Source organism: Schistocerca piceifrons, chromosome 4 (assembly GCF_021461385.2).
Source record: "Schistocerca piceifrons isolate TAMUIC-IGC-003096 chromosome 4, iqSchPice1.1, whole genome shotgun sequence".
Classification (NCBI taxonomy): domain Eukaryota; kingdom Metazoa; phylum Arthropoda; class Insecta; order Orthoptera; family Acrididae; genus Schistocerca; species Schistocerca piceifrons.
Window position 1 is genome coordinate 120,909,909 of NC_060141.1, and position 25,282 is coordinate 120,935,190.

At 40.7% G+C, this 25,282-nt stretch overlaps 1 protein-coding gene across 1 annotated transcript in view; it reads right to left on the reverse strand.

Moving 5' to 3' along the window:
- LOC124795648 (tectonic-1-like) overlaps positions 1-25,282 on the reverse strand; it is a 98,041-nt gene that overhangs the window by 16,724 nt on the left and 56,035 nt on the right. Inside the window, exons 3-4 of the mRNA XM_047259721.1 lie at positions 3,406-3,565; positions 3,099-3,301 (exon numbers count right to left, since the gene is read on the reverse strand). Coding sequence (XP_047115677.1) covers positions 3,099-3,301; positions 3,406-3,565 — 363 coding nt within the window. The remainder of the gene's footprint in view (positions 1-3,098; positions 3,302-3,405; positions 3,566-25,282) is intronic.

The window sequence follows — 25,282 nt, forward strand, 5'->3', positions numbered from 1 at the left end:
TGTGCATATTAGTCACTTCAACAAATTTCTTCAAATCTGCCCTCTCCAGTGTGGTTCTCTGCCATAGACTACATCTAATAGTTTTTATAACCTCTTCCACAGCACTTTGTGGTCATCCTTTGTCTTCTTCCACTAAATCATGAATCATAAAAGCATTTGCTCTATATATCCACCATTATTATCTTGAACTGCTCCATGCATTAAAATGCATCTCATCAGTAGTCTATAATGTCCATGTTTCACTTCCATGTTATGACTAGTCTGATCATAACTTTGCATAATTGCAGTTTAGTCTGACTATTTAATACCCTGAAGGCCAGTAACTTCTTAGACAAGTGGAAGCATCTGCCAGCATTTAAGACATTTGATTTCATTTCGGTCGACACAGAATTTGTCTTATTAATATCAGATCCCAGATATTCAAAGTTTTACACAAGTGCAGAATTAAAGGTTGATGTTAATAATGTACTAGTATTGAGGTTGTTATTATCCTTCTTGCTGAGCTTGGTCTTAATTTCACTGATAGCAAATATTGAATGTTAATTAGGTTTACCTGTATAGCTGCACTCTTACATAATTAAACCAGTCATGTTGTGTATGACTTGTGCGACTATGACTTAAAATGGATCATATTACTTTTTTTCTTTATTCGTTCTTTTTCTTTTATACACGTGATATATATAGACACACACACACACACACACACACACACACACACACACACACACACACACACACACACACAAAGTCAAAGGTATTGATTCTATAAGTGGTAGCAGGCAGACGTATTACAAGATCTGTCATACCAGTATTGTTTAAAAATCTGTATTTCAAGCATACATTACAAGTGTTAGAAAAAGTTATTAGGAAAGTGAAGTTTTATTCATATATTCACATCGACCACACCTGTCTGTCCATCTTTTCGCCCTTGCTGAGAATCCTGCATCCAGAGGTTCAGAGCAGACAAGAGGAATTAGCACAAGCAGTGGAGGAGCAATCCTGCATCAGCATTGTCATAATCAGGACTACACACAATGGAATTAATGTGAAGAAGTACATAACTTAAATGATGAATATTGATCTTAAATGTATTGACATTGGAGGTCTGTTGATATTAGCACCAATTAAAGTTCACCCAAAAGTGTACTTCCTAATTTCTTTCATTTATTCTTTCCAATTAACTTTTTTTAAATTATTCAAGCAGCAATTATTAATCAGTTTCCATTATTTATCCATTCACATATTCTGCCACTATTCAGACTCCAAATAAATTGTGAGTAACACACCAATGTTCAGCAATTGTTTGCAAAATGATGTCAACTTGAGTTAACACATTTCACTGATTCTGACGGGTGCCTTCAAACAATCTAACTTCTCCCCCACGAATGAGTGTTTTCAACAGTCATCTGACAAATATCAGACAGAAAAATTTAGACTTGTATTTTACTTTAGATTTGTACTTTGCAAAACTTATTGTCATCCAAATCCACCTGCCACTTTGCACACACTCTCATATAGAGGACATAAAAATAGGCACCTCTGGTATAGACAGACAACTGAAACAGCTGTTAACAAATAAGTCACTATGTCTAGATGACACTTCAATTCAATTTTCTTCAGCACTGGCTGCTTGCTTAGCTTGCTTTTATTGTGATATCTTGTTCAGTACAAAGTTGCAAGAGACTGGTAAAAAGTGTATGTTACTCCCATATATAAGATGGGTAAAAGAATGGACCCACAAAATAACAGACCAATATTCTTAATATTTAATTGCTGCAGAATTCTTGAGCTTATTATAAGTTCAAATATAATAAATTTCCTTGATACAGAAAAGTACCTGTCCACAAACGAGCACAGATTTATAAATCATCACTTGTGTAAAACTCAGCTTGCCCTTTTCTCGCACGATATCCTATATGGAAAACATTTTGCATAGTGCCCCATTGCACCCTGTTAATGAAGGTCTGAGCATACAGATTAGTTCCTCGGGTATGTGAGTGATGCAAAGACTTTTTAAGTAATGGAACTCACACACTGTCCTGAATGGTGAGTGTTCATCAGAGACAAGGATATCATCATGGGTGCCCCAAGGAAATTTGATAGGACTGCTCTTATTCTATACATACATAAAAGATCTAACAGATAGTGTGAGTTATAATTTGTGACTGTTTGCTAATTACACTGTAATATATGGTAAACTGTTGTTGTCGAGTGAGTGACTGTTGGAGGATACAAGATGACTTAGAATTTCTACATGAATGGCATCTTGCTCCAAATGTAGAAAAGTGAAAGTTAATGAAGGTGAGCAATAAAAACAGTCCTGTAATGTTTGAATATTGTGTTAGTGATGTGCTGCTGAAAACTGTCATGTTGATGGAATGTCTAGGTGTAACACTGCAAAGCAATACGAAATGGAATGATCACATAAGGTCAATAGTAGTAAAGATGAATTATTGACTTTGATTTATTGGGAGAATTCCAAAGAAGTGCAGGTCATCTATAAAGAAGCCACAGTGTGCAACGCATTCTTGAGTACTGCTTGAATGTTTCGGATCCCCATGAGGTTGTATTACAGAAAGACATTGAAGCAATTCAGAGGAATGCTGTTAGATTTGTTAATGGTATATTCATCAGACGTATTACAGAAATGTTACATGAACTCAAATGGCCACTCCCAGAGGGAAAACGATGTTCTTTTCATGAAACACTATTGAGAACATTTAGAGAACAGACATTTGTGACAGACTGCAGAAAAAATGATTCTATTGCCTAATTCTAACCTCACACTAGGACTGCAGAGTGAAGATAGGAAAATTAGGGCTTGTACGGAGGCACACAGAAAGTGACTTTTCACTGATTCCATTTGCAATTGGAACATAAAAGGGAATGACAAGCAATGACACAAAGTTCCCTCCTCCAACATGCACCATAAAGTGTCTTCTGCAGTATATTACATAGATGTAGATGTCTTATATGTTGCTTGTATTTATATGCCTGCAGACATTTTACTACATTTGATGATGCTATTTTTTGTTTTATTAATTAATAAAACAAACACAAGAAATAATGGTCAATAAATAATATATATATAACTGTACCTCAAGAAATGTGTCAAGATGACTCTGGTTGACAGAAAGAGGATCAGCAAGAATGGTGAAATGTTTATAATACCAGGCTGCACTCAGGCCATCATCAGCATCGCAGGAGCTTACAATGCGAGTGCAATGGCCTGACCATTCCCTCAAATACTGGAGTGTATGTGTCACTTGGCAGTATTCATTTGTTAACTTTGTTGGGAAACCTGATGAGAATTGGAAATTACACTCATGAGTGAGGTAAGTAATTTATTTTAAGTTAATAAAATAATTTAATAAATATGATTTTTATAGTAATCAATTAACATACTTAATGGATGCATTGTAGAATTGTGAAAGGTCCAAATAATATCAGCTGCCTTGTAATTTCCACTGAAATTGAAGACACTGTGATTTGCAAAATTCTCTGACCAAGGGTATGTGTTTTTTATAGGCAGAGCATTTTTAAAATCTTCTATGTTTGTGACAACCTGCTTTGAGAAAGAAATGGCTTATTATAATATTATAAAATTACACACAAAAGACAGGCATTACATGCAGGCTAAATAAACATATTATAGTTGAAAAACTTCTGGTCTACAAAAATATTTATTATAGTTAAACACAACATAAAAAATGTGGATTGCCAGGAACCTATTTAATTTTTATCTGTTTTTATACTGACTTGTGATATAACAAACTGTAACTGTAATCTACATGAATCAAGATCCACTGATTTTGTATGGTTACATAAAATTTAATGAACCCTATAGTTGTGTATCTCATTTATAATATGAGGTTTGGAACTTAAATAGTGACAATTATTTATTCACAATCAATACAAAAGAGTTACATGTCTGCACCTGTTACTGTCCTTCAGAGTAGTCACCAGCATTGTGTAAAACCCGTTGCCAGCAATGTGGAAGGTGTAGTATATGTTAGCAGAGCCTGTTCTGTTGATGGTGCAAATGGAGCGGCCTAAATTATGGTGATTCTCGTGTATGACTGTGATGGTGTTATCCTAACGAATTATGTTCCTCCACAGCAGACTGTCAATGTACAGTATTACTGTTCATTTTTGGAGCATCACCTGCGATCAGCTTTGTGAAAGAAGTGGCAACACTTTCTGCACAATCCACCCATCATTTTGAACGACAATGTATGAGCGCATACAGCGCAAGCTGTGGCTACTCTGTTCGGTCAATGGGACTGGGAATACTGTACCATCCACCATATTCCCCGGACTTAAGTCCTTGTGACTTTGATTTGATTCCAAAGATGAAGGAACCACTTTGTGGCATTCATTTCAGAACTGTTCCAGAAATTCAACAGGCAGTAGACCGCTCCATTCGCACCATCAACAGAACAGGCTCTGCTAACGGTATACTACGCCTTCCACATCACTAGCAATGGGTTCTATACAGTGCTGGTGACTACTTTGAAGGTCAGTAACAGGTGCAAACATGTAACTCTTTTGTATCAGATGTGAATAAATAGTTGCCACTATTTAAGTTCCAACCCTCGTATTAGGGAAAAGGGTAATAAAGAACAGCAATAAGATACCAGAGCATATCATAAACCATTAAGAACTCTTGATTGATAGAGGTACAGCTGTTATTAGAAGATGCCACATGGATTTTCATTTTTAGAGCTACATCAAGACACAAATCTCACTAGCAAACAACAGTAATCATTCTTTCCATTTTCAAAAATTCAGTTCTTCAGTTAAAGGTAAAGAGTAACTGCTTGTGTTTTGACAACAGGCCCTTACAGTAAACCATCAGCAGCTCTGCAACTGCCTCTGCAGGTAGCAGTTGTTACCTGATTCACAGTGTGCTTTCATAATCAATAACACAGAGAAAATATGACAGATCATGTTACTTTATTTTTCAGTAAATATGCCTTATACTTTGATAAAACTTAACTAATCTTAAAAATTTGAGATCTGACATTTTAAGAATGAAAATTTTACTTTTTGTACAGTCAATAACTATAGGAGAATTGAGCTTCTACTTCTACAGCTACATTTATGCCTCAGATACCACTTTACGAGATAGAACACCTATTATTAGTGTGTCTGACAGCCTCGCCATTCCATTCATAGATAGCAGTAATGAAGATTCTCATACCACAGGTGTTGTGCAGCACATACACAGAGGACAGAAAGATAAGAAATTCAAAGAATATATAGCTCATACAGAGGCCTACTGACAGTTGTTCTTCCCATGAACCACACATGAATGGCATAGAAAAGAGGGGAAATGAAGGTCTTACCACAAATACCTCCCATCAGACACTTTAATGTGGTGTACAGAATATAGATGCAGATATAAAAAGAAGGCTTTTCATTATGTATCCATTATATTTTATGAAACATATCCACAGATAACAAATCTGTTGTTATGCAAGAACACATTCTTTGCATGTTGAAAATGAAACTACAGATAATGGACTAAGAAGATAACAACCCCTCATCATGTGAAGAAGAGTTGAACAAAGAACGTACACATAAATAAGATACAGAACACTGTAACTCAGCTGTTGAACTGGTTCTCTCCACCAGACAGTCAGGACATAACAGGACATAACGTAGTAAGAATGGCTATTTATGTGTTATACAGGGTACGCAAACTTTTAGGGTCAAAATTGTATGGATGGTACAGGATCCTAAACTGAGGTTTGGGACATCAGGTTTGTGCATAGTTTGTTGAAGAATAAAAGTTCAAAAGCTTAATACTTAATGCTTCGCTTACGTGCATATTTGTGGTTCAATGCATCTTCTATTCGACCATGGTCTTCTTCCCTAACAGCAGTGTTTGCACTCACCGTTATTGTATAATAAAAATAAAAAATAAAAAGCTTTGAGAATTCTTGATATGTCCATAAATACTCAACTTCTTAATTACAACACCTTTTCTAAGGGTCTGAAGATGATGATTATGAAACTCACTGAAATGTTGTGAGATGATGACACCACCACTTGGCTGATAAACTGAGGAGATTTTATCCACATGGATTCTGCAAGCAATGGCTGTGTAAAAATCAGCATGCTCTATTCATCTAGGAGAGCCAGAAGTCAGTAGTGGATGAATCATTCTGTGGTATATTAACATGCAGCTTGGAAAAATCACTCAAGGGAGAGGAATGTTTACAAAGGCCATAGCATTTGTAACAAAGATCCTGAATTTACTGCCCCTTCACTCAAATTACTTCAGATCTGAGAGCCAGATGAAACCTGAAATAGAAAACTCCAAAACATTTAAGGAGGCATGCAGTGTATATCAGAATGACATGTTACACACCATAGCAGGAGGAGCGTTCACTACAGTCAGTACAAATATTGTCTCTACTGAGGTTGAAACTCAGTCTAACTCTAACTGTGAAGCTATCTGGACACAAGCAACTCGCTAAGTAACCTCAAGTTAATCATTGGATGTTTTTACCACACATCCAATTCTACCCTAACAGTGGCAGAATCAGTCAAAGAAAGTCTACACTCAGGAGCACAGAAATACACAGGTCACTAAATATTAGTTTGAGTTGACTTTATCCTAACAAGTATACACTGGGACACCAAATGATTCACTATAGTGGCACACAAGGGTCGTCTTGCGAAGTAGTTTTGAACATGTTTTCTAAAAACTTTCTTGAGTAGCTAGTTCAACAACCCACACAAAATGGAAATATTTTATACATAGCAACTACAAACAGATGGGGCCTATTGACAGTGCCAGTACGAAGACAGGATTTAATGGTTACTGTGTAGTCAAAGTGACAATGATTATGAAAGTTCGTAAATCTACCAGGACTAGGAGAATATTTATGCTGGAGAGAGCAGATCAGCAGTTGCTAGCATCCAATTTAGACATAGAGGAATTACTGCAAAGTTTGAACTGATAGTGAATCTTGCTTTGGAGAACTTTTACAAGTAAGTACATTAACAATGGAAAAGACACACTGTGGTTTAATAACAAAATTCAAAAAATGCTGAGAAAGCCAAGATTGTTGTTCTCTTGGGTCAGAATATACATAAATGACTTAGTTGACAACATCGGTAGCTCCGTGAGGCTATTTGCAGATGACACGGTTGTCTACAAGAAAGTAGCAACATCAGAAGACTCGTACGTACTCCAGGAAGACCTGCAGAGGATTAATGCATGGTGCGACAGCTGGCAGCTTTCCCTAAACGTAGATAAATGTAATATAATGCGCATACATAGGGGCAGAAATCCATTCCAGTACAATTATGCCATAGGTGGTAAATCATTGGAAGCGGTAACGACCGTAAAATACTTAGGAGTTACTATCCGGAGCGATCTGAAGTGGAATGATCACATAAAACAAATAGTGGGAAAAGCAGGCGCCAGGTTGAGATTCATAGGAAGAATTCTAAGAAAATGTGACTCATCGACGAAAGAAGTAGCTTACAAAACGCTTGTTCGTCCGATTCTTGAGTATTGCTCATCAGTATGGGACCCTTACCAGGTTGGATTAATAGAAGAGATAGACATGATCCAGCGAAAAGCAGCGCGATTCGTCATGGGGACATTTAGTCAGCGCGAGAGCGTTACGGAGATGCTGAACAAGCTCCAGTGGCGGACACTTCAAGAAAGGCGTTATGCAATACGGAGAGGTTTATTATCGAAATTACGAGAGAGCACATTCCGGGAAGAGATGGGCAACATATTACTACCGCCCACATATATCTCGCATAATGATCACAACGAAAAGATCCGAGAAATTAGAGCAAATACGGAGACTTACAAGCAGTCGTTCTTCCCACGCACAATTCGTGAATGGAACAGGGAAGGGGGGATCAGATAGTGGTACAATAAGTACCCTCCGCCACACACCGTAAGGTGGCTCGCGGAGTATAGATGTAGATGTAGAAGAGAATGTGAAAATGCTTATAGACAAAAGTTAGCAGAAATCTGTGTGTTTATAAAACGATCAATGTGTGAAGCATGCAACACCATCCACCATAGTGAAGTATCTTGGTGAGAACTATAGCAAATACAGGTCCTATGTAAAATCACTATGTGGATTCTGTCCAATCATTGGTTGACCAGTCTGGTGTGGCAATAGAAAGACAGTAAAATGAAAGCTGAAGTTTTAAATTCTTCATTTACAAAATCTTTCAATCAGTAGGATCATAGAAACATAGCACCATTTGACCATTGCACAGATTTCTGGATGCAGGACATGGAAATTGGCATCCCTGGAATAGAGAAGCAACTGAAAGAGTTGAAAACAAAAAAGTTTCAAGGTCCATATGAAATCCCAATTCGTTTTCACATAGAGTTCTCTGCAGCACTGGCCCCTTAATTAGGTTGTATTTATCACCAGTCTCTCATCCCGCATACAGTCAAATCACCGGAAAGAAGCACAGGTGACTTCTGCATATGAGAAGGGTAAAAAAAATGGACTCACACAATTACAGAACCATTTACTTAACATCAGTTTGTGGCAGAGCCCCTCAACATGTAATGAATTTCTTTCATTGAGATAGAAATGATACTGTCCACAAACCAGGATAAATTTAGAAAGCACAACTCATGCAAAACTCAGCTCTCCCTTTTCTTGTCTGGTATCCTGTTAACCATGGATGAAAGGAAACAAGCAGCTCCTTATTCCTAGATTTCCAGTAAGCATTTGACATGGTGCCCCACTGCAGGCTGTTAATGAAGGTCCGAGCATACAGAATAAGTTCCAAGGATATGCGAGTGGCTCAAATTCTTCTTAAGTAATAGAATGCAGTATGCTGTCATACTCATCAGAAAAAAGGGTATCATCAGGATTGCTCCAGGGAAGTGTGGTAGGACTGCTCTTGTTTCCTATAAACATAAATTACCTGACAGATAGGTTGAGCAGCAGTCTATGACTGCTGATGATGTTTTAGTATACTGGGAAGTGTAGCCATTGAGTGACTGTCAAAGGATTTGGGATGGCATAGACAACATTTTTAACTTGTGTGAGGAATGGCAGAAAAATGTAAGTTAATGTAGATGAGTATGAGAAACAATCCTGTAATATTTGAATACAGTGTTAGTAGTGTACTGCTTGAAAAGTCTCATCGATTAAATATCTATGTGTAACTTTGTAAAGTGGTACCAGATGCAACATGCACATAAGGAAGGTAGTAGGGAAGGTGAATGTTTGACTTCGGTTAATTTGGAGAGATTTTAGGAAAGTGTAGCTCATATAAAAGGAGACCACATATTGAGCACTTGTGTGACCCAGTCTTCAGTACTGCTTGAGAGGTTGGGATCCCCACCCGGTTGGATTAAAGGAAGACATCAAAGCATCCCAGAATCAAGCTTCTAGATGTGTTACCAGCAGATTCAATTATCATGCGAGTGTTGAGTAGATGCTCCATGAACTCAAGTGGGAATCCCTCAAGAGAAGATGTTCTTTTCACAAAACGTTGTTGAGGAAATTTAGACAGCATTTGCATCTGATTGCAGAACAATTATACTTCCACTAGCATGCATTGTGTGTAAGGACTCTGGAGAAAGGATAAGAGAAATTAGGACTTGCATGGCCCACCCCATTGCAAGTGGAATAGTAAAGCTAATGGCTAGTTGGGGTACATGTACCTTGCACCATACACCATACAGTGGCTTGCAGAGTATGACTGTAGATGTAGATGAGTCATGACTATACAGTTACTGTTGAAGCAGCTACAAGTACAACAAAATACCATATATACTCGAATAATCCGTGCCCTCGAATAATCTGCGCACCCCAATTTTGAGGAAGAGGAAAAAAAATTATTTTTTGCTTTAATTTGTTTTATTTACAAAAAAATTGTTCCAACGTTATGATGTGTTCAAAAGTATGTATAATAACTACTGGTATGAAGCAACGCTGCTCTACAGGTTGATACATCGTTAAAATGCAACCGATTCAGTGGCGTGCAGCTGACCAGCCAGCAGGCCAGCCAGGCGGCCAGCAGCGTGCAGCTGGCCGGCTGGCCCATTAGATGGGCGGGCGGCCGGGGAACATTATCACCACCAGCCGAGACTCGATGCGTACCTAGAATAGCAAAAAAAAAGAAACGTGAATTATCTTGTTTAAGAATTTGTTAATGCGGTATGTGCAATAAAATATTTTAGTCAATACCAGTATGTTTCCTCTCTTACCACTATTCATCACTTTCATCATCATCACTAGCGGGAGAATCATTGTCGTCTTCACCATCTTCCCATAGAGCGTCGTCCTCTGTTCCATCCAGTGAATTTGTGATTCCACATTTTTTGAAGGATTTCTCCACCAGTGGTTGTGGAATGGAGTCCCATGCACTTTTTACCCATTCCCAAATCTGGGACAAATCCAGCCGGTTGATTTTTCCACTAGGTGTGAACTTATGGTTTTCATCAGCCATCCATTGCATATATCGCAGTTTAAGTGCAGTTTTGAATGGCCGATTTACACACACATCTAGTGGTTGTAGGATGGATGTTAGGCCTCCAGGGATAATGACCAAGTCAGTTTTCCCTTTTTGTAATTTGTCTCGCACTTCCTTAGTTGTATGTCTGCGGAAGCTGTCCAGGACCAACATGTTGCGTAAATTCAGTAACGCAAAAGGACGACGTTGCCAAACATGTGTCACCCAGTCAGTTATAAGTTCATTGTCCATCCAACCTTCGGATTCACTCTCACTAACACCAGTATGCCTTTTACCGATATTTTCAGAATAATTTTCCTTTTAAATATCACGTAAGGTGGTAGCTTTCGTCCATCGCCAGTTACACACAACATCACTGTACATCTTTGTTTCTCACTGCTGCCAGTTCGTATCATGATGCTGGATTCTCCTTTCCTGTTCACTGTGCTGTCGAGTGGCATCCCAAAATAGACTGGCGTTTGATCCACATTACCAATTCGCGATAATATATAGGATGGTTTATGGCACAGATTTATCACATAACGATGAAAATTCACTATTTTTTCCTCGTAATCACCTGGAAGCTGCTCAGCGATAGTAGTTTGCCTCTGGAATCCTAAAACATTTCAGTTGAAAAATCTTGATAGCCAGCCCCGGCTAGCTTTGAAACTGGTAATGCCTAGTTCTTTGGCTAAAGACAATGCTTGAAGTTGGCACATTTCACTAGTTACCGCGCATCCGTATTGTCGCTTCTCATCTACATAACCGCAGAGCTTTTTCTTGATGTCCAGATGCTTCACTTTTTGGCCTCAAAATGCCTGGCGATTACTATTAGTTTTTTGAAGATGCGTTTTATTTTTTCGCCAGTCACGACTACAACTCTCCCTGGGACTGATGACCTCAGAAGTTAAGTCCCATAGTGCTGAGAGCCATTTGAACCATTTGAACAACTCTCACTCATGTCGCACTTTCTTCCTGCTGCACGGTTTCCAATATTCTCGGCTTGTTCAATAATTTTCACTTTTTCTTTAGCAGTGTACGAGCGATAACGAGAACTTGTAGCCATAATTAACAAGTTTGAAGACGTTAATACTTCACTCCTAATGTGCTACTGATGCGTCACAGACTGAGGCCACAACAATACAGTAGTATAATGGGATGTATTGTTGGAGGCAGAACAGTACCAACAATGTTTCGAATAATCCGCGCATCCCAGTTTTTCGTCCTAAAATACGGGAAAAAACATGAGTGGATTATTCGAGTATATACGGTAATGCAATCTGGACAAAGACAAGAACATTAAAGAAAATTCATTTAGTGTCTTCTATCAAAACATCAGAAACCTAATAAAATCTCATATCCATTCAGAAAATTGATGAAGTAGATGGAATTTCAGCAGATTTGTTCTGCATATCCGGTTATCATATATAAATCAATGAAATGGAACAGATTCATCTTGAGGGACACAAGCTAATATCATACTACAGTAGAACCAATAAAAAGAAAGGCATAGTGGCTACATATGCAGAAAGTATAGTTAACCAAAGGGCCTTCAGGTTAACAAGTATTATGTTGAATTATTTTGAACAGCATTTTGAACACTGTGTCACAGCAGTGAGTCAGAAATCACACAAGCCTGTAGTCCTGCCAGTTCACAGACCATGAGTATGAAGTATGTTACAATTCATAAAGCCAATAGAAACCATTTTAATAAAGTTATGAAAACTTAACTATTTGGAAAGACTTCAACAAGGTTTTTCTGTCAAACAGTACTGAGTGCACAAAGAGTTGCTGATGTCCAGCTTTGGATTATTTTCCATAGTAAAATGCCCAACAAGGATTCCAGGATATAGTGCAACAGCTACTGACAATCTATTTTTAGATCTGTGGCGTTGATAGGTCACATCGACCATGTAAAGCATGATCTTTGAACTCGAACTGCTCTGACAAGCCACCACGTTAATGTTCCAGTCAGCCTTTGTACCTTCTACAGTGTGTATTTGTATCTTTCCTTGTGCTGAAATATATGTATGTATAGACATTTATGGGAACAGTTGGTTGCATATACAGTTATCCTATTCCCGTTTCCCATACTGGTGACCCCGAAGTTTCAACTTCTTCCACGACTTCTGCACCAGCTGTGTAGAATCAACAGGTTTTACGCTCGACGTCATGGTGCCTTACCCAAAGTTTTATATACGAGGAATTGGAGGCTCAGCTACTACTACCAGGCCACTCCAATCCCCTGACAATGGTTGTTTCACTGCTAACGGACAGTGATTTGTGATCTCCAATGAAGTTAACCTCAAACTTTGCATCTCTACAACGGTAGAGTGTTATGCCATTACCTCAAACAATGGACTCAGGTTTTGTGTCACCGGACTGTGCACGTCATATTGTGAAAGGTGAATCGTGTAACTATCGATCAATCGTGTAGTGTTCAAAGGGACCCAAATTTGCACATGTGCTTTGATCCCCTATGTGCCGCAACGTTGATTACAGTAGTGCATTGTGCAGCGCCGCCATTCTTGCAAAACGCACACGCGGTCAACTGCTATCAAGCTATGCCAGTTTTGCCTTCCTCACAATTTAATAATGGACACTTTTATACATCAAGTTTGCCAGGCTCAACCACCAGATCTGTCGTCCAGTTTCTCATCCACATGGGTTCGAGCACACCCGACAGCGCTTCGCCATCCAGGAACGTTGTACCACAACAATGTGACCACCAGCAGGTTTCACCAGTGATTTATGGTCTTACCACATGGGGTGCATTTCCAATGTGCACAGAAAACTCTCACTGTTGCCACACCGAGTACCAAACCACCCCCTCCACCCCTCACCCCTCGCTCATGGGGGGCCCTGATTCTGACCATACAGCCAATCTCTCCTTCCGCAGTACCGTCATTTCCAAGGCGGACAATTTACGTACTGTGCCTTTAACCTCCGGTCCAGTTTACGGGCCTAACTCATGCACTGCTCATCTGTTAATTCCCACAGTACCGACCGTTCCTTCCACGTCGTGCCTCGATGACTCATCAGGGACATTGCAACCGGCCATTGTTTGGGACGTGTTTGCTAGTAACACGCCCACGCCAGTAGTGCTGAGTTACAGGACAGCCTATCCTACCACAGGACAGCAGGCCTTCCAAGATACGCACCTCCTGGCTGTCTGCTGAAGCTACCTCCTTTATATGAGGACAACCCCGTTTCATTGTTCGCGCTTGTGGAGCTCCTTTTCGAGTTACATCAGGTGACTGAGAACAACTCTAAATTTCTATGTCTCGTCACACACCTCCATGACCAATCAGGTTTAATTTGTGACCTCCTCCTTTCGCCACCACCGCAACCTAAATACAAGTTCGCCAAGAAGACAATACTGGACTGACTCACCTGTTTGCCACAGGAATTAATAATCAAGATCCTGTACGAGGAACACCTGGGGGACCGCACTCCGTCACAACTCTGGTGTTGCCTTCGGCTACTTGTGAGTGAACACACCATGCCGGATGTTACCCTGTGGGTGGTATGGTCTGCCAAGTTACCTACTGACCTGCAAATACACCTGCTACCACACTCCTTCGAGTCTATTGGCTCTCCCCTTCGCATCGCAGATCAGCTGTATGCACTACTGTGACAAAAACAACCAGCGCACCTCTCACCGCTGGTTGGCACTACGCCGCCTGTTTATCAGCCATCTGCGGGCAGAGGCAGGGTTCATTCCACCTGCACGCCATCTCTATCCTCTTTCCAAGCACTCAAGAATTGCACATGCACCATATGTCCCGGTTTACATTCTGGAACAGATCAACATGGAAAAACCTCCTCCACTGTCCTCTCGGCCAAGCGGTCATTTATACGTGACTGACATTTCATCGTGGCTTGTTTTCCTAGTCAACACAGGCGTTGACATGTCCATCATACCTACATCATTGGCTCCTCCCAGTTTTTCACTGTCAAAGTCACTTCTGTGCACTGTCAATGAATCAACATTACAAACTGTCGGCTCTACTGAAGTTATGGTGCATCAATCTCCGTCTCTACATTTCCCGTGGACTTTCTACATGGCTGATGATGAACCAATTCTCGGTATGGGTTTCTTGTCCAATTACAAACTCTCCCTGAACATAGTCCAAGGTCCAGTGCTACACCACCCTTCTGACACTCAGATACCGTGCTCAGGCACTTATGCTCATTGTTCCGTTTACGTCGTGACGTGTAATTTGGTTCGCGAGTGCCTTACCCTCGCGGACAAAATTGTGACCTGCATCACTAATCTACTGTCAGAGTATGATGCAGCAGTGCAACTCTGTCAGCAAAACGATGAGTTGAGGCAATGAATTACTCACACTTTCGAAGAGCTCACCGCAGTTCGTACCTCACTGCTGCAGCTGCAGTCCACAGTTCCTTCACCTCATCGACCTTCATCAGCAGAAACAGGACAGACACTCATCAGATTAGATCTAAAGCATTTAATTCATGTGATGAATCGCATTCTGTGATCACACCTGCTACATGCAGTACCAAGTGTTTCAAACAGTGCTTCTAATGACAGTCACGCACTTAATGCAAACAGGCCCACTGCGCAGGCAGCCGCCCCACGTGTTGGTAAACATTCCCCCTCTCTCATGCGTCAACCACATAGTTTGGTGGCCATCGTCATTCCCCGTGCAATGCCAACGCCTCTCTTGCCCATGCCGATTACTAAAGGCAAAGCTAACAACAGACAGTCACTGCACGCCCCGATCCGCTCGGTGCTGTGCATGCAGCTGACCTCTCCAAACAAGCGCACACTGCACCTATGTAATAGGCATGTGACTTTCATGCTGCCTTTTCCCACTCATGCTAACGGCTATGCCTCATCGCACCCCACTTCACCTCAGGACATTACTCAGCCTTGTGTGCAGTTCTGTCTCTTCTGTCACTGACGAAACAACACACATGATAATTACCACTGCCAGCCCTCCTATTAGGCACATGGTTAGATGCCTCAACACCATTAAGTTGCGCACAGCCCAGCAGCAAATTAACAAACTTCTGGTGGCAGGCTTTCTACAGTCATCGGACAACTAGTCTTCACCGATTCACCTCGTCACCAAACACAACAGTTCTTTTTGAATGTGTGTTGATTACAGATGCTTAAATGCTTGTACCATCATAGACATTACCCAGTGCCGAACATAAATGATTTCACCCATATGTTATTGGGCGCCACAATATTCAGTGTGATTGACTGTGAACATGCCTATCACCAGATTCCCGTAGTGCTGGTAGACACGCTGCTCAGTTTGTTCCAATACAACTTCATGCCATTCAGCTTGAAGAATGTGGCACAAACATGGCAACATTTCATTGACTCAATCTTACGACAGTTCAAGTTCTGCTTTGCATACCTGGATGACATCCTCATTTTCAGCAAGTCGACTGAGGACCATGAAGATCATTTATGCCAGGTCCTCCAGACCTTGAACTCCAACAGCATCGAGGCCAACAAAGGTAAATTACAATTGCGCGAGTCTTCTGTGACATTTTTGGATTACACCATCTCTGCAGATGGAATACAGGCTCCCAAATCCCGCGTGCAGGCTATCACGTCATTGCCACCCCTGGATACGTACAAAGAACTCCGACATTTCCTCGGTACTATAAATTACTACCGCCAACATCTACCTTCTGCTGCTGCCGTGCAGGCCCCTCTGACAGAGTTGCTGTCTGGCAAACAGACTTTTAACCTAGGCCTCCAGGGCCGATATCAGCGTCAATAGATCACATCGACCACGTAAAGCATGATCTTTGAACTGTAACTACTCTGACGAGCCACCATGTTAATGTTCCAGTCAGCCTTTGTACCTTGTACAGTGTACATGTGTATCTTTCTTCGTGCTGAAATACATGTATGTATAAATATTTATGGGAATAGTTGGTATACAGTTATCCATATTCCCATTTCCCATAGACCCAAAAAACCTTCCGTGATTAGGTGTAAGTAGATTGCAACTTACTTGAGACATGGCACACTAAGTTGCATACAGGCACAATTAAAAGACACTTACACAAAGCTTTTGACCACAGCCTTCATCAGCCAAAGAGAAACAGAAAAACACACCCCATTCATACACACAAGCAAGCACATCTCATGCACACATGACTGCTATCTCTGGCATCTCAGGCCAGAATGCCTGGTCCCAAACTCAACAGGACCAAAACTCAACAAGTTATTACCACCAGTATTGTTAAATGCTCCACTCTATTATTATAAAAGGAAACCTTATGTACTATGCTCAAACACATAAAACACTCCAAGAATAAAGCAAAAACTATTTTGGACATTATAAGACAAAAAACAAACAAAATTAGCTGCCCAACTGAAATTGAGCCCCCACAAAATAGCACTGGCAGAAATGGTGACACTTTCAACCCAATGGCCCACAAATTCAGTGAACAGGCCTACAAGTGGTTCACAGCAAACATTTCAATCTGACAGTGACTCATGTTATGCAGTTTCAAAAAAAAAAAAAAAAAAAAAAAGACCTTTTAGCTCCAGTAGTAGACTTTAATGGTCATACGCTGAATGAAGCACAATATGAAAAATTGTCTAGGGTTGTAATGTGTCAGACTAATTTACTTTTTTATTGCTTATATCAATTGAACAACCAAAAGCAAAAATCACATCAAGGATAATGTTTAACAATCACTGTTAAATTTTGTCATTAATAGTTTCAATATTTTACCAGCTTTCAAATATTATTGTACTTAAAAAGTATACTGTTTGATATATAATATTATTATTTTATATACTACTACTATTTGGAATCTTCTTGTATTATATACAAAGTATTAACCAAATATCTGACTGTAATAACTTCTTTAGTATGTCTCCAAGATTCAGTGAGTGTGTTAGTGCCAAAAATCATTATGCAATTAAACAAAAATTCTTTTGAAAAGCATCAATGTAATTAAGTAAATATTAAGATTTTTACAGTAGATAATCAGCAGCTATATAATAAAACTGAGGGCGCGACAGTTTCTTTTCTCTCTCTCTCTCTCTCTCTCTCTCTCTGTCTCTTTTTTTCCAAGGAAGCAGTTTCCTACTTTTTTATTTGATGACATTTGGGTGGCATTAGCATGAATAGCATTAAGTAGTACAGTGATAGTTTGCTGTTAAAGAAGTACACTGAATACGTTTCTGTGCTGTGTTTGCCTTATATTAACATATACCTCAACTGATTCCATACCTCTGAAGGTTCTCCTTCTTGATGGGATCTACAGAACATGATGAATGAATGAATGATGTATTTACGTCTACATCTAACAATAGAAAATTCAGGGTTGGCGTATGGAGGAGGCTGGGGCAGGGAAGTGGAAGGATAGCAGGGTAGGGATGGGGGATGGTAAACTGCTGCTAGTGGGAGTGTGCAGGGATGAGGTGAAGAGAGGGGAGGGTGCCTAGGTGCAGTAAAGAGGTTAGATGGAGATCGGGAGAGAGAATGGGGGTAGTGGAAAAGGAGAGAAGAAAAGACTCAGTGCGTTGGTGGAATAGAAGGCTGTATAGTGGTAGAATGGGAACAGGGAAGGCGGTAGATGGGTTGGGACAATAACTAATGAAGTTTGGGAGCAGCAGGAGGGTTATGGGAACACAGTATATATTGCAGGGAGAGTTCCCAGAGAGTTCCCACCTGTGCAATTCGGAAAAGCTGGTGTTGGTGGAAAGGATCCAGCAGTCATTGAAATGAAGAAAGTCATGTTGGGCAGGGTGGTCAGCAACAGGGTGGTCCAGTTGTTTCTTGGCCACAGTTTGTTGGTGGCCATTCCTGTGGACAGACAGCTTGTTGTTTGTCATGTCCATGTTGAATGCAGAACAGTGGTTGCAACTTAGCTTGTAGATTACATGACTGGTTTCATAGGTAGCCCTGCCTCTGATGGGATGGATGATGTTTGTAGATGGTGGTGGGAGGATGTATGAGACAGGTCATACATCTAGGTCTTTTACAGGAATAAAAGCCATGAGGCAAGGAGTAGGGGTTGTGTAGGGATGGATGAGGATATTGTGTAGGTTCAGTGGGCAGTGGAATACCGCTGTGGAAGGAGTGGAAAGGATAGTGTGTAGGACAGTTTTCATTTCAGGGCATGATGAGAGACAACCAAAACCCTGGCAGAGAATGTAATTGAATTGCTCCAGTCCTGGGCGGTATTGAGTCACGAGAAGAATGCCCCTCTGTGGCCGGATGGTGGGACTTTGGGAGGTGTTGGGTGATTGGAAAGATAAGGCACACAAGATCTGATTTTTACACGGTTGGGAGTGTAATTATCATCTGTAGAGGCCTCAGTGAGACCCTTAGTATATTCCAAGAGGGGCTGCTCATCACTGCAGGTGTGACAGACAGGTGGCTAGGCTCTACAGAAAGGACTTCTTGATATGGAATGGATGGTAGCTGGTGATTAGTAGGTTTGATATGGACAGAGCTACTGATGTAGCCGTCTTTGAGACGGAGGTCAATATGGAGGAAGGTGGCTTGTTGGGTTGAGTAGGACCAAGTGAAGTGAATGGCGCAGAAGGCATTGAGGTTCTGGAGAAATGTGGATAGCACATCCTCACCCTCAATCCAGATGACAAAGATATCATCAGTGAAACTGATCAAGGCAGTGGGTTTGGGATTCTGGGTGTGTAGGAAGGATTCCTCTAGATGGCTCATGAATAGGTTGACATAGGATAGTGCCATGTGGCTGTTCATAGCCTTACCCCAGATTTGTTTGTAGGCAATGCCTTCAAAGAGAAGTAATTTTGGGTGAGGATATAGTTGGTCATGGCGACTAGGAAGGAATTTGTTGGTTTGGAATCCATAGGACATTTAGAAAGGTAGAGTTCAACAGCGGTAAGGTCATAGGCGGTGGTGGTTAGTGGTGGTGGTTAGTGTTTAACGTCCCGTCGACAACGAGGCCATTAGAGACGGAGCGCAAGCTCGGGTGAGGGAAGGATTGGGAAGGAAATTGGCTGTGCCCTTTCAAAGGAACCATCCTGGCATTTGCCTGAAACGATTTAGGGAAATCACGGAAAACCTAAATCAGGACGGCTGGAGACGGGATTGAACCGTCGTCCTCCCGAATGCGAGTCCAGTGTGCTAACCACTGCGCAACCTCGCTCGGTTAAGGCCATAGGCATTAGGGATGTTAGTGTAAAGGGAGGTGCCATCAATAGTGATGAGAAGGGCACTGTATGGTAAAGGAACAGTGCTGTGGAAAGTCGGTGGAGGAAATGGTTGGTATCATTTATATATGAGGGTAGGTTGCGAGCAATACGCTGAGATTCTCTCGGTAGGGGCATAGTAACTGGCCACAATGGGGCATCTTGGGTGGTTGGGTTTATGGACTTTAGGAAGCATGTAGAAGGAGTGGGTGGAGTGGTAGGGGTGCGGAGAGAGATGGACTCTTGGGAGAGGTTCTGGGATGAGTCTAAGGATTTGAGGAGAAACTGGAGATCCTGCTGGATTTCTGGAATGGGGTCACTATGGAAGGGCACATAGGTTAATGAATCTGACAGTTGGCAGAGTCCTTCTGTGGGTAACCCTTGCAGTTCAAAACACCAGTTGTGGAGCCATTGTCACCAGGTATGATTATACAATCAGGATCAGTTTTTAGGAGGTGGATAGTAGTTTTTTTCTGTGTATGTAAGATTAGTTTGCAAGTTGAGGGATTTGGGGAATGATAGTGAGGCAAGGAAAGATTCAAAATAAAGAAATTTGGGAGAGTTAGCAGGAGGTGATTAGGAGGCAGTGGGGGTGGATCACAGTTGGGTGGAGGAGCGCACTGAGTCAAGCGGGGTTCAACATTGGTCTCTGATTGAGTCTGATTGGTAGAGTTGGTGACGATAAAGTGTTTCCACAGTAAGGACCAGGAGAAGGAGAGAAGTTCTTTAACAAATCCTGCATAACTGAATTTGAGAGTTGGGCAAAAGGTGAGGCTTTTAGAAAGGAGTGATATTTTGGTGGGGCTAAGCCTTTTGGAGGAAAGGGTCATGACTATGTTTCAGGTGGGCTAAGGTTCTGGAGTCTGTATGATGGTGGAAGGGAGTTTTTGACTCTGGGTAAATGTAGTATGTCTGTGAGACAGGGTTTGTCAGCTTTGAGAGAGATGTGGGGGAGGTTTGGAGGTTGTGGACAGCGGTAGTCCAATGCAGGAGTAAGAAGAGAGCAGGGTGGAGAATTTTTTGAGGTGCCTTTGTGCATGTTCCACTATCCTTCCCACCCCTCCCAGGTGGTATTCTGCCACCCACCAAAGCTACACAATATCCTCAACCATCCCTACACAACCCCTGCCCCCATGGTTAATATCCCTGTAATATACCTAGATGCAAGATTGGTCCCATGCATCCTCCCATCACCACCTACTCCAATCCGGTCATAAACATCACCAATCCCATCAAAGGCAGGGCAGTCTGTGAAATCAGCCATGTGATCTACAAACTGAGCTGCAACAACTGTTCTGCAGTCTAATTGGGCATGAGAACCAACAAGCTGTCTGTCCGCATGAATGGCCACTGACAAACTGTGGCCAAGAAACAAATGGACCACCCTGTTCCTGAGCACATCACCCACCATGAATTTCTTCATTTCAATGACTTCATCACCACCTGTACCATCTGGATCCTTCCCACCAATACCAGCTTTTCTGAACTGCATGGGTAGGAACGCTCCCTGCAATATATCCTATTTTCCCCTATCCCTCCTGGCCTCAACCTAGAATAGTCATTGTCTTTACCCATCTAGCCCCTTCATTGTTCCCATTCCACCACTACACAGCCATCTATTCTATCAATGCACTCAGTCTTTTACTTTTCTCCTTTTGCACTACCTCCATTCTCTCTCTAGCCTTCTGTCTAACGTCCTTACTGCACCTAGCTGCCCTACCCTCTCTCCACCTTGTCCCTGCACACTCACACTAGCAGCACTTTACCATCCCTGCCCCTACCCTGCCTCTCTTGTCATTCACTGCTGCTCCTAATATGGCTTCAGCTGCCAGAGACTTTCATCATCTGTGTGTGTGTGTGTGTGTGTGTGTGTGTGTGTGTGTGTGTGTGTGTGTGTGTGTGTGGTGTGTTTTGTCTCCTTCGAACAAAGGCCTCATTGGCTGAAAGCTCATTTTGTGACAGTATTTTTGTTGGGCCTATCTACATCTACATCTATACACAGACTCTGTAAGCCACCATATGGTGCATGACAGAAGATACCTGGTACCATTACTGGTCATTTCCTTCTCTGTTGCAAATGGAGTGAGGGAAAAATAACTGTCTTCATGTCTTTGTGTGAGTTCTAATTTCTCGTATCATACCTCTGTGGTCCTTCCACAAAATGTACATGGATGGCAGTATAATCATGTTGCTCTCAGCTTCAAATGCTAGTTCTCTATATTTTCTCAACAGTGCTTTATGAGAAGATCATTGTTTTCCCTCCAGGGATTCCCATTTGAGTTCACAAAAATCTTCAAAATACTGGCAAGTTGACTGAACCTACCAGTAACAAATCTAACAGCATGCCTTTGAGTTGCTTCAATGTCTTCCTTTAAATCAATGTGGTGGGGAGCCCAAACATTCAAACAGTACTCAAGAATGAGTTGCACAAGTGGTTCTACACATGGTCTCCTTTGTATATGAGCTACACTTTCCTAAAACCTCTCCAAACAAACTGAAGCTGACCATTCACCTTCCCAACCACAGTTCTCACATGCTCATTGCACTTAAATCACTCTGCCGAATTACAGCTAGACATTTAATCAATACAATTTGGTCTAGTAGCATGCTGCTAACACTGTATTCAAAAATTACATTACTGTTTTTTGTACTCATCTGCATTAACCTACATTTATCTACATTTAAAGAAAGCTGCCATTCCTCACACCGACTAGAAATTTTGTGTATTCCATCCTGTATGCTTCAAAAGTCACCCAATGGCTATACTTTCCAGTATACTACAGCACTGTCAGCAAACAGTTGTCAATTGCTGCTCATTTTATACATCAGCTCATTTATGTGTATCGAAAACATGAACTGTACTACCAAATTTCCCTCGGGCATTCCCGCTGATACACTTGTTACTGATGAAGATGACAATGTCTTGCATTCTACTACTACTTAAGAACTCTTTGAGCTACTCACATATCTAGGAACCTATTCTATATGCTTGGACCTTGTGCCTGCAGTGAGGCACCATGTCCAACACTTTCCAGAAAGCTAGGAATATAGAATCCACTTGTTGCCCTTCATCCATGATTCACAGGATGTCATGTGAGAAAAGGGCAAGCTGAGTTTTGCATGAGTTATGCTTTCTAAATCCATACTGATTTGTTGACAGAAGATTTTCTGTCTCAAGGAAATTTATTATATTCAAACCCAGAATATGTTGTTGAGTTCTGCTGCAAACTGATGTTCAGTATATGGGTCTATAATATGTGGGTCCATTCATTTATCCTTCTTATATACAGAAGTCACCTGTGCATTTTTCCAGGCACTTGTGACTTTGCACTACTCAAGAGATCACAATAAATGCAAACTAAGTAAGGGGCCAATTCCATAGAGTACTCTCTGTGAAACTGAGCTGTTATTCCATCTGGATCTTGCAACTTATTTGTTTTCAACTCCCTCGGTTACTTCGGTAAGCCAGAGATGCCTATTACTGTGTCCTCCCTATGACAGTCTGTGTGATTATTAAACAATGGTATGTTTGTGCAATGATCTTGTGCGAATGATTTCTTAAACGCAAAATTTAAAACTCCAGCTTTCCCTTTGCTGTCTTCTGTTGCCACACCAGGCTGGCCATGAGTGACTACAGATAGAAACCTTAGACACATATAGTGATTTTACATAGGGCCAGAACTTTCTTGGATTCTCAGCAAGATGTTTTGCGAAGATATATCAGTGGAAGTCAATATGCTTTGTACATAAATCTTTTTACAGACATAAATCAAATAATGGAAAATCCAGGATGGAATGTAACAATACGAGAGAAGGAAAGTTGCTGCTCACCATATAGCGGAGATGCTGAGCCGCGGCAGGCACTGCTAACAAAGGCCTTAATGGCTGAAAGCTATGTTTGTGTCAATCTTTTTATTGTGCTTATCATGGCTCAGAATCTTCGCTATATGGTGAGTAGCAACTTTCCTTCCCCCGTATTGTTATTTTTACAGACATAAATTTCTACTAACTTTTGCCTGTTGTCATTTGCACATTCTCTTTTGAACCAAGAGTGAAACAATCTTAGCTTCCTCAGAATTTTCTGAATTTTATTATTAAGCAACAGTGGGTCTTTTCTGTTCTTAACCCATTTACTTAGCACAAACTTTCCCCGAGTGTGATTAACAATCTGGAACCAAATAATGTCCATTCATTGTCTAAGTGGGATGGTAACAACTGCTTATCTGCTCTTTACAACAAAAATACTTCCCAACCTTCTTCATGGTTTTATTTACTTAGTAGCCATTGTCACTATGATGACACAATGCCACTAATCCCCATCTCTATACTGAGACTGTCAACAGAGTCAGACCTGTTTGCAGCTCCAAGCTTTAAAATACTTCCACTGCATGTGATCAGCTGACAGACAACTCCCTGCTTCCACAAGGTATTATAAGTTGCAGACAGGTCAATAAATACTGCAGTTGTTTTTAGTTGTTTCTGAAATCCAGTTTCTATGTGTCAATGAAAGTACTTGATCAACAGCTACAGTTTAGTTAGAACCTGGCACATTCAACAGGAATATTTCCAACTATCTTGATACACATTCTGTTATACAGCAGTTCTCAAGTAATTTGTACATCATACTCAGAAGGGCAATAGGATGGTGACCAGAACATTCCAGGACTCAGAAATAAAGTTGATGAACTACTCATTTTTATCGACGAAATGAATTCATCTAACCCAATTGACATAATCTGCCTCTCTGAACATCAAGTGACCACTGGTATAGATATGTTAGGCATTTCATGATTTAAGCTAGCTTCCTACTTCTGCAGAGTAGATATGGACGGAGGAGGAGTTGCCACATTTATTAAAAACTGCCATAAATTCAAGAACATTGACATTAATAAATTCTGTTGCACAGCATCTAGAAGCATGTGCAACAGAATTAGAGTTCCATAACAGATCCTATATAATAGTTACTATTTATCAAGCACCTGCAGGAAATTATAATCTATTCATAAATCATCTAGAAGCTCTTTTGGGTTATTTAACAGGAAGAAACAAAGAAATTTTAATTGCTGGTGACTTTAATACAGATTTTCTAATGCAATCTTCCAGTAAACATTTACTGCGGTTAATAATGTTGTCTTTCAATCTAACTCACACTGTAAACTTTCCAACTAGGATCACAAAAACCTCAAGGACAGCAATTGATAACATTTTTATAGACAAATCAAAGGAACAAAATCATATCATAAAACCTGTAAGAAATAGACTATCAGAACATGACATGCAGCTCCTTGTTTTAGATGTAAATTCTAAGCAGATTATCAAGACTGCTAAATCTGAGTACAGGAGAGTAGTCAATAAACCAAAAATTGAGTGTTTTAGAAAACTGCTCAAAGATATGAACCGGAAAGATGTTTATAGTGCTCATGACATGAATGAAAAATATAACACATTCATGAACAATGTCAGTACCATGTTTGAAAACTGTTTTCCTCAAAAAGTTACTCAAAATAAACAGAAGTCTATAATAAAGCCATGGATTACACAAGGAATAAAGATTTGCTGTAAGACAAAAAGGAAAATTTATCTGTCAACCAAGAATAGCTCCAATGCTGATGATTTAGCTAAATACAAGGAATACTG